The sequence below is a fragment of the Artemia sp. Qi Xiang Cuo genome, chromosome 5 (assembly GCF_049724085.1).
Source record: "Artemia sp. Qi Xiang Cuo chromosome 5, ASM4972408v1, whole genome shotgun sequence".
Taxonomy (NCBI): Eukaryota; Metazoa; Arthropoda; class Branchiopoda; order Anostraca; family Artemiidae; genus Artemia; species Artemia sp. Qi Xiang Cuo.
In genome coordinates, this window is record NC_142798.1 from 23,308,167 (window position 1) to 23,320,907 (window position 12,741).

Sequence of the window (12,741 nt, forward strand, 5' to 3'; positions counted from 1 at the left end):
TTGATTTTAAATGTTTTTGCTGGTGTTATTATGGGCAATAGAGCCTTGCGAGGGAGGGGTATCTGATGTCGATAGCTTCTGCTGATTATTTCTTCATGATTACTGCATTTTATTTATGATATATTAGTGAACCTTGTTTCTTTTTTTATATTTGGGACAAAAGTTAAACTTTAGCGCCTAGAGAAAGGTGTAAAATCTTCCCCCAAAAACTCTTGCTTGTAGTGAAACTATATTTATCTTGAACAGCCTTGGGAAGAACTAACAAAATTAAAGTAAATATTTGGTATATAATGGTATTAATTGCTGAAAGCTCATCAGTTCAAAATTGAATTTTACTGTAATTTTTACGTTTACTTTCAATGTTGTAATAAGTACAAAACAAAATATTTGTAATGTTATCCGTTTTCAGTAAAGCGCCAATGACGCAGCAGGGTTTAGACTTTTACAGTGAGCCCATACCCAAACTCTTGTTTGTAGTGATTTTTGTTCGTTTCAATCTTGATTAGCACATTCAATTTTTATTTCACTCGTCTTAAGATTTATTTATATTAGCACCTACTGTATTTTATTTTTGTACATTTCTTTTTGTTGGAATAAATCTAAAATCTAAGTACATTCATGAAGTCTTCCCTGAAAATATTTCAGAAAATGGCTTTGAATATCTACAGGATATAGAATAAAGGTGATAAATTTTCGGTAGTTTATGAGCACATTAAATCATTTGGAGGACTTGGTAGAAATAAACTTAGCTGCTAGGGCAAAGAACTGGTTTTATTTGCTTGGGCTATCCATTAGGGCAAATGGGTCTAGTTTGGTCAATGACACTAGTTTCAGAGCATAGCACCAAAACGATAGACTGCATAGCACCATCTTGAGCAGACTGCTCAAGATGGCTCTACTTGTTTTGTAGTAAGCAATTAAAGGAAACTTAACGAAAGGACGTTTAATAAAAAGAAAAGTATAATTTAAAATTTCAAAAAAGCTCCAGAGAGACATGTAAATGATTTCCTTGGGAATAGTAAATAAAAATTTGTATTCGTAAAAATAAATTTGAACTAATCCACGTTTTTAATCTCTTCTTTCTATTAAAACATTCATATTTCGTAATATCAATGCTGGTATACAAATAATCAATTTCAGGACTGTTTAGTATTTGTTTTTTATACATCTAAACATTAAGTTTCTCCTGATCTAAGGAGTTTCTTTTTATAGGATTTGTGAGAATTATCTCAAGGTCTAAAAGCAATACAAAGCGATTTTCTGATATACGAAGAATTGTTTTGGACCAAGCCACAATCGGTCTTGATGTCTTGCTTATGCATTTTTGGCATACCATAAAACTTTAGACAAAACTCGTAAAAAATTTTTTAGTAGAAATACATTTGAACTAATCCATGTTTTTTTAATTTCTTTTTTCTATTCAGACTTCGTAATATAAATACTGGTATACCGATAAGAAAAATAAAAACTGTCTAGTAGGTTTTTTTTTTAATATATATTTACACATTTTGTTTGTCCTAAAGATCTAAGTATTGCTTTCTATTGGATTTCTGAGAATTAACTCAAGGTCTGAAAGCAATACAAAGAAATTTTCCGATATTCGAGGAAGTGTTTTGAGCCAGGCCACAATCAGTCTTATAGCGATGGTTTGCTTATGCATTTTTCGCATACCTTAAAACTTTAGACAAAAACCATTGCAGAGGAAAAACTGATCATATAGCCGACGAGTGATCTACTTTTGGACATTTATTGTCCAATAAATAAAGTAAATTTATTAATAATAAATTTAAATATATTAAGTGACCTTTGCTTTACACATTTTATTTATTTCTCGGTTGTTTCAGCCAACCGATCAGTAATCTAATAACGGTATTGTGACCATAATCTGATACTGATTTTTTGCACATTTTCGCATTTTTGCGGGGTGAGCATGAAAATATTAATAAAAAAGCTCAGACAGTACCTGCGTTTGTAGCAACTGTTGCATTTTTGTGAAATAAACTAAAATTTCACTAAAAAAAAGCGGTAATTATAATCATTATAGAAACAAATAAATCACGCAGGAAGTATGGGTGAGAAAATACATCGGGACTTCATTTCTGAATTAAACGCGAAAAGGTGAAACAAAACTGCATATCTTAGTTCTAGAAACGAATATAATTTATCCTATTGTGTTATCCTAGGTGTTATCGGACGCCAGAGCCGGGAGAGGAGGCCCCACGGCGGGGGGTTACCCGCTTTTGTCGAATTTTCCCCTTTTATTCGGCTTTCTTTGATTATATTTGAGTTGGGAGGGGTTACTGTAATTATTTTTACCCCGGGCACCACCAGCCCTAGGAACGGCTCTGCCTACGTATCGCAGTATCGGCAACGCCCTAATTAACTCAAATTGCTTTTTAGCTCAAAAACCAAATTTGGCTCTCATTTAGCTCCTCATACGCTTTATTACAACCTAGACCATCTAAATGTCGATATTATATCCTTATAGATACACCAACAGTCATACTGAGCATCGATACTCGATCTTTTGTGGATTTCAACTATCGATATTCATCGAAAAAACAACACAGAACAAGGACTACCTGCATATAAACAGACACATGACAAGTTCGCTCAAGCATATGAGCTAAAGGTAGAAAAGACAACATAACATCGCTGCTTCTTGGCCTCTGATCGCCCAATTGCAAAGTTACACCAGAAACATCTGCTATAACATTCTCGTGACTCAGCATAACTCCCTTAGGGTTTCCAGTTGTACCAGACGTATAACATACGGTACATAAATCATCTGGTCGTGGGGGCTGAAAGGAGAGATGGATAAATTATTTACGGTATCTAATGAGGAATGTTTCATGATCGTTAGAAAATAATTCGAAAATCTATCCAGTAAAGGGAGGGGGGCAATCGCTCCCCCTCTCATCGCTCATCATTGCTGTATTTAATAGAATAAAAACCCTGTGTATGGTTTTACAATTATGAGATGTTAAACTAAGGAAAAACGAATGAAGTATCCAATCAAAATGAAAGGAAAAAATATAGGTGATGCAGTATAATATGGCTTGATTTGTCATCGAAACAAACGACAAATCAAATCATCAATGTCATCAAGAAAATTAAGGGATTTAGCTTATCTTATACTTATACTATCCTATAGATAATATCTGAACATAAAGTTTCAATTAATAATATCAGAAATTTGTCATTTCATTTTGCTCTCATCTTTAACATACGAAAAGAAGTTCAAATAGAATTAGATTTTCAATCCAATTACACAACGCGCAATTCAACCCAAATCTTGGCGGCATAACGAAGATATGTCTTGCTCAATTAGAACCAGTTCAGCCATAGCGTTCATTTTGCAGCTTCGGTCACAGACTTTAAGCCCCTGAGAAACGGCATGGTCCAAAGTGTCAATTATATTAAATAGGGCAAGTACAACTTAAAGCATAAGGTATGCCTAACCAGTAAGGCTCCTACAATACACGTGCTCTACTTGGCAAAATTCCAATATTATTCTGTTCGTAAAAATGTGAGCTAAAACTGCAAGACAGACGCTGGTGCGGAAGAGGCATCACTTATTATGTTGTAAGGTTTTTTGTTAATTACCTATAGTTTAAATAAAATGTTCATCAAAGCTTTCTGTCTATTTTCTTTTCTTACTTCATTAATTTTTTTCATAATTTTTGCTTCCAAGATCAGTAATAAAATGTATTTATTTATTTCCAGTAGGCATAGATTAATATTCCGCTAGTTGAAGCTATCTTTGCCAAAACATCAGTGATTTTTCTAAAGATATAGTCGCACCAAAGGAAAGTACACGATTGTATCTCATGTCTATAAAATTTCTCTAGCTAATTTTTCTAATAAGGTCTATAGGGACTAGGATTTTTTTTTTAAGCAATGAAGTTTTATTCATGCTACTTTTAAGATTGCATGCAAGACAAAAAAATTTCCTAAAAGTTTCTGAATTTGAAATACTACTACCACTACTACTACTAAGAACAACTCACTTCAGCACCAAGCTGCCTGAACCCAACACAGCTACGCATGCTTCTCCTCTATCCCAATCTATTCAAAGTCTCCTTCTTTACACCCTCCCAAAAAGTTCCCATTTTTCTTAAATCTTTCTTTCTGACATCCTCCCATCCCATTCGAGGACAACCCGCTTTTCGTTGTGCCCTAGCCGCTCCCTCTCCTTGAAATCCCATTTTTTCAAATTTCTGGGTATTTCTCATCCAAATTCTAAAAGAAAATAATCTATAACATCCCCCCCCACCCAGAAAATTCTGGGTAGCCGCTGGAAAGCACTTAAATACATTCTCAAATTGAGAAGTAGCTTATTCGAAATTCTGACTTTTGAACTAGAGACATTTGAAAACAACTTTTTTTTTTCACGGCCGTGTCACAACGAACAATTAGCTTCTTAAAAAAAAAAATTACAAGAGCTGTTCCATGGAGTCTTGTTAAACACTAGATATTCTGGACAACCAATTGTATAATGGTGTTTGATTAAGGCACCGAAGTGATGTGTATTCAGACGAATAAAAAACAACTAATTATTTGGATAATCTTAACATAAAGTACATAAAAAGTATGTATATGAGCATTACCAAAAACGAATAGAATATTAATAACGAGTAAGCTTATCAATCCAAAGTTTAACGTTCGCTCTTGTAAAATATAAAAATTCATACTTCTGTCAGTGATACATGAGTATTTTTAAAATGTTTTTCACAATAAGACATAGGACAGAGTCGCAGCTATTACTTTTCAAAGGAAAATTATATACTTTCTACTATTTTATTCATTTTTTTTCGTTAAACCAAGTTTCATTTACCTTTTTGTGCAATGCCAACCAGAACTAATATTTTCAACAGTTCCCCCACCCCCCTTAGATCTTCACTATCTTTTCCAGTTTTCACCAAAATTCATCAGTTTTGCATTCAAAATGTGTAAAGGAAAAGGTTTGAAAAATAAACATCATTACTTTCATCATGAAGGCATCTTAAATTTGTAGGAACGTCAGTAGAGTAGTAGGTACCATTTTGCTTACTGCCATAGGAATTACCATGCTATTTGCTTGAGGCTCTAGGAATTCCCATACTATTTGCTTGATGCTCTACACCTTTTCAAAGAGAGTCAGTAATCCCTCACACAGTTTCACGTGCACATTGCAAAAAGCATGCAAAACCTATAAAGTGATTAAACAAGCTTTGAAACTACATGCTATTTGCTTACTGTACGTTCCCTTGGTACCTTTCCAGAGCACTTCCTATGCTATTCTAAGGGTTTAAAAGCGAGCAGTACGAGCGGGGATTCCCCATTGGTTCCTGAAGTCTTTATTAAAAAATTGGATGCTACAATCAGAATTGTTTGATTGACATTTGCAAAAAAGGGATAAGGGATTCACGGAATGGACTGTACGAACGATCTTATTTGAATAATAGGGAAAAAAACAGAGCTAGATAACATCTGCGAATTGAATCGTATGAAGACGGAGAAAAAAAAAGGGTTAAAGTGATTAGGTGATTAGCAGTTAAGGTAACCCTGAAGAGCATGTTAATTCATACCTTATTTATTATAAATTTGGAACAATATCAATCTATGGAAATGGTTAACGATGATAAAATGGTCTTATGACTTGACCTAGCTTTACTTCTTCGATGTGTTCCGTATAATACACAAGTGGCGTTTGAACAGTGTTGTCAATTTAAAATAGAGTCTAACGTTATGGTATATTAAAAGTTGATACTAAGAGAGATGTAGATGGCAAGAAAAGAATTTTAATAATGAAATTCAAAACATACCTTAGAAATCCTTGCAAATCATGTAGTAAGGTGTATGTGAGTACGAGCCATCAAGGATCCTAAGCACCAACGACCCTAACCAGCAGACATCAACCCCCCCAAAGGTCTCCCATGCCCAAATTCGAAGGGCACCCCCCCTCCTCCCCTCATTTTAGATTTCTTTCGTTGAAATGCAAGAGTTGGATTATTTCAGTAGTGTTTTGTCGTGGTTTACCTCGTCACAGTTACATTCTCTTAATTTTTCAAAGTTCATATTGAATTTCTTTCGTTGAAATGCAAGAGTTGGAATATTTCAGTAGTGTCTTGTTGTGCTTTACCTTGTCACAGTTACATTCTCTTGATTTTTCAAAGTTCATTTTGAATTTCCTTCATTGAAATGCAAGAGTTGGATTATTTCAGTAGTTTTTTGTCGTGGTTTACCTTGTCACAGTTGAATTCTCATGATTTTTCAAAGTTCATTTTGAATTTCTTTCATTCAAATGCAAGAGTTGGATTATTTCAGTAGTGATTTGTTGTGGTTTACATTGTCACACATACATTCTCTTAATTTTTTAAAGTTAATTTTGGATTTCTTTTGATGAAATGCAAGAGTTGGAATATTTCAGTAGTGTTTTATCATAGTTTACCCTGTCACCCTTACATTCTCTTGATTTTTCAAAGTTCATTTTAGATTTCTTTCGATTAAATGCAAGAGTTGGAATATTTCAGCAGTATTTTGTTGTGCTTTACCTTGTCACTGTTACATTCTCTTGGTTTTTCAAAGCTCATTTTGGATTTCTTTCGTTGAAATGCAAGAGTTGGAATATTTCAGTAGTGTCTTGTCGTGGTTAACCTTGTCACAGTTACATTCTCTTAATTTTTCAAAGTTCATTTTGAATTTCTTTCGTTGAAATGCAAGAGTTGGAATATTTCAGTAGTGTTTTGTTGTGCTTTACCTTGTCACACTTACATTCTCTTGATTCTTCAAAGTTCATTTTGAATTTCTTTCGTTGAAATACAATAGTTGGAATATTTCAGTAGTGTCTTGTCGTGGTTTACCTTGTCACAGTTACACTCTCTTGATTTTTCAAAGTTCATTTTGGATTTCTTTCGTTGAAATCTGTTTTGTTGTGCTTTACCTTGTCACAGTTACATTCTCTTGATTTTTCAAAGTTCATTTTGAATTTCTTTCGTGAAATGCAAGAGTTGGAATATTTCAGTAGTGTTTTGTGGTGGTTTAGCATGTCAATGTTAAATGCTCTTAGTTTTTAAAAGTTCATTTTGAATTTATTTAGTTGAAATGCAAGATTTGGAATATTTCAGTAGTGTTTTGTCGTGGTTTACCGTGTCACAGTTACACTCTCTTGATTTTTCAAAGTTCATTGTGGATTTCTTTCGTTGAAATGTGTTTTGTTGTGCTTTACCTCGTCAAAGTTACATTCTCTTGATCTTTCAAAGTTCATTTTGTATTTCCTTCGTTGAAATGTAAGAGTTGGAATATTTCAGTAGTGTTTTGTTGTGCTTTATCATGTCACAGTTACACTCTCTTGATTTTTCAAAGTTCATTTTGAATTTCTTTCGTGAAATGCAAGAGTTTGTATATTTCAGCAGTGTTTTGTCGTGGTTTACCTTGTCACAGTTACACTCTCTTGATTTTTCAAAGTTCATTTTGGATTTCTTTCGTGAAATGCAAGAGTTGGAATATTTCAGTAGTGTTTTGTCGTGGTTTACCTTGTCAAAGTTACATTCTCTTGATTTTTCAAAATTCATTTTGGATTTCTTTCCTTGAAATGCAAGAGTTGGAATATTTCACTAGGGTTTTTTATCTGGGTTGGTTTTTTCCAAGAATCCAAGAATTTGTTTTTTTTTGGTTTGAATGTCTAAAGTGCATGTCTTTATCTGTTTCTATGTCTGAATCTATTTGTTTACATGTCTGTGTTGGTGTTTGGTTAGGTTAGCTAAGTTAGGTTAGGTTATCTAGTAAACATTTCTCCATGTTTAAGTTAGGTTAGGTTAGGCTAGATTGAGTTAGGTTAGGTTAGGTTAAGTTAGGTTAGCCTACGTACGCGCGCGTACGTAGGCTAACCTAACCTAACTTAACCTAACCTAACCTAGAAATCCAAAATGAACTGTGAAAAATCAAGAGAATGTAACAGTGATATGGTAAACCACAACAAAACACTATTGAAATATTTCCAACTCTTACATTTCAACGAAAGAAATTCAAAATTAACTTTGAAAAATCAAGAGAATGTAACAGTGACAAGGTAAACCACAACAAAACACTGCTGAAATATTCCAACTCTTGCATTTCAACGAAATAAATCTAAAATGAACTTTGAAAATCAAGAGAATGTAACTTTGAAAAGGTAAACCACGACAAAACACTACTGAAATATTCCAGCTCTTGCATTTCAATGAAAGAAATTCAAAATGAACTTTGAAAAATCAAGAGAATGTAACAGTGAAATGGTAAACCACGACAAAACACTATTAAAATATTTCCAACTCGTTTATTTCAACGAAAGAAATCCAAAATGAAATTTGAAAAATCAAGAGAATATAACAGTGACAAGGTAAACCACAACAAAACACTACTGAAATATTCAAACTCTTGCATTTCAAAGAAAGAAATCAAAAATGAACTTTGAAAAATCAAGAGAATGTAACTGTGACATGGTAAACCACGACAAAACACCACTGAAATATTCCAACGCTTGCATTTCAATGAAAGAAATTCAAAATGAACTTTGAAAAATCAAGAGAATGTAACTGTGACATGGTAAACCACTACAAAACACTACTGAAATATTCCAACTCTTGCATTTCAATGACAGAAATTCAAAATGAACTTTGAAAAATCAAGAGTATATAACTGTGACAAGGTAAACCATGACAAAAAACTATAGAAATATTCCAATTCATGCATTTCAACGACAGAAATCCAAAATTAACTTTGAAAAATTAAGAGAATGTAACTACGACAAGGTAAACCATGACAAAACACTAGTGAAATATTCCAACTCTTGCATTTCAACGAAAGAAATCCAAAATGAACTTTGAAAAATCTAGAGAATGTAACTGAGACAAGGTAAACCACGACAAAACACTACTGAAATATTCCAACTCTTGCATTTGAGGGAAAGAAATCCAAAATGAACTTTGAAAAATCAAGAGAATGTAACCGTGACAAGGTAAACCACAACAAAACACTACTGAAATAATCCAACTCTTGCATTTCACGAAAGAAATCATAAATGAACTTTGAAAAATCAAGAGAATGTAACTGTGACAAGGTAAACCACGACAAAACACTACTGAAATATTCCAACTCTTGCATTTCAAGAATGAAATTCAAAATAAACTTTGAAAAATCAAGAGAGTGTAACTGTGACATGGTAAAGCACAACAAAACAGTACTGAAATATTCCAACTCTTGCATTTCAACGAAAGAAATCCAAATTGAACTTTGAAAAATCAAGAGAATGTAACTGTTACAAGGTAAACCACGACAAAACACTATTGAAATATTCAGTTATTCAGCTCATTTTGAATTTCTTTCATTCAAAATTCAAAATGAACTTTGATCATTTTGTTGTGCTTTACCTTGTCACAGTTACATTCTCTTGATTTTTTAAAGTTCATTTTGGATTTCTTTCCTTGAAATACAAGAGTTGGAATATTTCAGTAGTGTTTTGACGTGGTTTACCTTGTCACAGTTACATTCTCTTGATTTTTCAAAGTTTATTTTGGATTTTTACATTCTCTTGCTTTTCCAAAGTTCATTTTGAATTTCTTTCATTGAAATACAAGAGTTGGATTATTTCAGTAGTGTTTTGTCGTGGTTTACATTGTCACAGTTACATTTTCTTAATTTTTCAAAGTTCATATTGAATTTCTTTCGTTGAAATGCAAGAGTTGGAATATTTCAGTAGTGTTTTGTTGTGCTTTACCTTGTCAAAGTTACATTCTCTTGATTTTTCAAAGTTCATTTTAGATTTCTTTCGTTGAAATGCAAGAGTTGGATTATTTCAGTAGTGTTTTGTCGTGGTTTACCTTGTCACAGTTAATTCTCTTAATTTTTCAAAGTTCATATTGAATTTCTTTCGTTGAAATGCAAGAGTTGGAATATTTCAGTAGTGTCTTGTTGTGCTTTACCTTGTCAAAGTTACATTCTCTTGATTTTTTAAAGTTTATTTTGAATTTCTTTCGTGAAATGCAAGAGTTGGAATATTTCAGTAGTGTTTTGTCGTGGTTTACCATCTCACAGTTACATTCTCTTTATATTTCAAAGTTCATTTTGAATTTCTTTCATGAAATGCAAGAGTTGGAATATTTCAGTAGTGCTTTATCGTGGTTTACCTTGTCAAAGTTACATACTTTTGATTTTTCAAAGTTCATTTTGGATTTCTTTCCTTGAAATGCAAGAATTGGAATATTTCAGCAGTGTTTTGTCATGGTTTACCTTGTCGCAATTACATTCTCTTGATTTTTTGAAGTTAATTTTGGATTTCATTCATTGAAATGCAAGAGTTGGAATATTTCAGTAGTGTTTTGTTGTGGTTTATCTTGTCAAAGTTAAATTCTCTTGATTTTTAAAAGTTTATTTTGGATTTCTTTCCTTGAAATTCAAGAGTTGGAATATTTAAGTAGTGTTTTATCTTGGTTTACCTTGTCACAGTTACATTCTCTTGATTTTTCAAAGTTCATTTTGGATTTTTACATTCTCTTGATTTTTCAAAGTTCATTTTGAATTTCTTTCGTGAAATTCAAGAGTTGGAATATTTCAATAGTGTTTTATCGTGATTTTCCTTGTCACAGTTACATTATCTTGATTTTTCAAAGTTCATTTTTGATTTTCTTCCTGGAAATGCAAGATTTGGAATATTTCAGTAGTGTTTTGTCGTGGTTTATCTTGTCACATTTACATTCTCTTGATTCTTACAAAGTTCATTTTGGATTTTTTTCATTGAAATGTAAGAGTTGGAATATTTCAGTAGTGTTTTGTAGTGGTTTACCTTGTCACAGTTACATTCTCTTGATTTTTCAAAGTTAATTTTTTGGATTTCTTTCATTGAAATGCAAGAGTTGGAATATTTCAGTAGTGTTTTGTCATGGTTTACCTTGTCAGAGTTAGATTCTCTTGATTTTTCAAAGTTCATTTTGTATTTTTAGATTCTCTTGATTTTTCATTGAAAGTTCATTTTGGATTTCTTTCCTTGAAATGCAAGAGTTGAAATATTTCAGTAGTGTTTTGTCGTGGTTTACCTTGTCACAGTTACTTTCTCTTGATTTTTTAAAGTTCATTTATTGATTTCTTTCGTTGAAATGAAAGAGTTGGACTATTTCAGTAGTGTTTTGTTATGGTTTACTTTGTCACAGTTACATTCTCTTGATTTTTCAAAGTTCATTTTGGATTTCTTTCCTTGAAATGCAAGAGTTGGACTATTTCAGTAGTGTTTTGTTGTGGTTTACCTTGTCACAGTTACAGTCTCTTGATTTTTCAAAGTTCATTTTGGATTTTTACAGTATCTTGATTTTTCAAAGTTAATTTTGGATTTCTTTAGTTGAAATTCAAGAGTTGGAATATTTCAGTAGTGTCTTTTTGTGCTGTACCTTGTCACTGTTACATTCTCTTGATTTTTCAAAGCTCATTTTGGATTTCTTTCGTTGAAATGCAAAAGTTGGAATATTTCAGTAGTGTTTTCTTGTGCTTTACCTTGTCACAGTTACATTTTCTTGATTTTTCAAAGTTCATTTTGAATTTGTTTCGTGAAATGCAAGAGTTGGAATATTTCAGTAGTGTTTTGTCGTGGTTTACCATATCACTGTTACATGCTCTTGATTTTTCAAAATTCATTTTGAATTTATTTCGTGAAATGCAAGAGTTGGAATATTTCAGTAGTGTTTTATCGTGGTTTACATTGTCACAGTTACATTCTCTTGATCTTTCAAAGTTCATTTTGGATTTCTTTCCTTGAAATGCAAGAGTTGGAATATTTCAGTAGTGTTTTGTAGTGGTTTACCATATCACAGTTACATTCTCTTGATTTTTCAAAGTTCATTTTGAATTTCTTTCGTGAAATGCAAGAGTTGGAATATTTCAATAGTATTTTATCTTGGTTTACCTTGTCACAGTTACATTCTCTTGATTTTTCAAAGATCATTTTGGATTTCTTTCCTTGAAAACCAACAGTTGGAATATTTCACTAGTGTTTTGTCGTGGTTTACCTTGCCACAGAAACGTTCTCATGATTTTTCAAAGTTCATTTTGGATTTCTGTCCTTGAAATGCAAGAGTTGGAATATTTTAGTAGTGTTTTGTCATGGTTTAGCTTGTCACAGTTACATTCTCTTGATTTTTCAAAGTTCATTTTTGGATTTCTTTCGTTGAAATGCAAGAGTTGGAATATTTTAGTAGTGTCTTGTTATGGTTTACTTTGCCACAGTTACATTCTCTTGATTTTTCAAAGTTCATTTTGGATTTCTTTCCTTAAAATGCAAGAGTTGGAATATTTCAGTAGTGTTTTGTTGTGGTTTACCTTGTCACAGTTACATTCTCTTAATTTTTCAAAGTTCATTTTGAATTTCTTTCGTTGAAATGCAAGAGTTTGAATATTTCAGTAGTGTTTTGTTGTGCTTTACCTTATCACACTTACATTCTCTTGATTCTTCAAAGTTCATTTTGAATTTCTTTCGTTGAAATACAATAGTTGGAATATTTCAGTAGTGTCTTGTCGTGGTTTACCTTGTCACAGTTACACTCTCTTGATTTTTCAAAGTTAATTTTGGATTTCTTTCGTTGAAATCTGTTTTGTTGTGTTTTACCTTGTCACAGTTACATTCTCTCGATTTTTCAAAGTTCATTTTTGAATTTCTTTCGTTGAAATGCAAGAGTTGGAATATTTCAGTAGTGTTTTGTTATGGTTTACCTTGTCACAGTTACATTCTCTTGA

The 12,741-nt window shown here is 32.4% G+C and overlaps 1 protein-coding gene across 5 annotated transcripts in view; it reads right to left on the minus strand.

Annotated features, from left to right (window-relative positions):
- Positions 1 to 12,741, minus strand: part of LOC148951958 (long-chain-fatty-acid--CoA ligase 1) — a 215,285-nt gene that overhangs the window by 120,957 nt on the left and 81,587 nt on the right. For all 5 annotated transcript variants that reach the window (XM_089089443.1, XM_089089444.1, XM_089089446.1 and 2 more), the window contains one exon: positions 2,583 to 2,801. In XM_089089443.1, the coding sequence (XP_088945569.1) occupies positions 2,583 to 2,801 (219 nt within the window). The remainder of the gene's footprint in view (positions 1 to 2,582; positions 2,802 to 12,741) is intronic.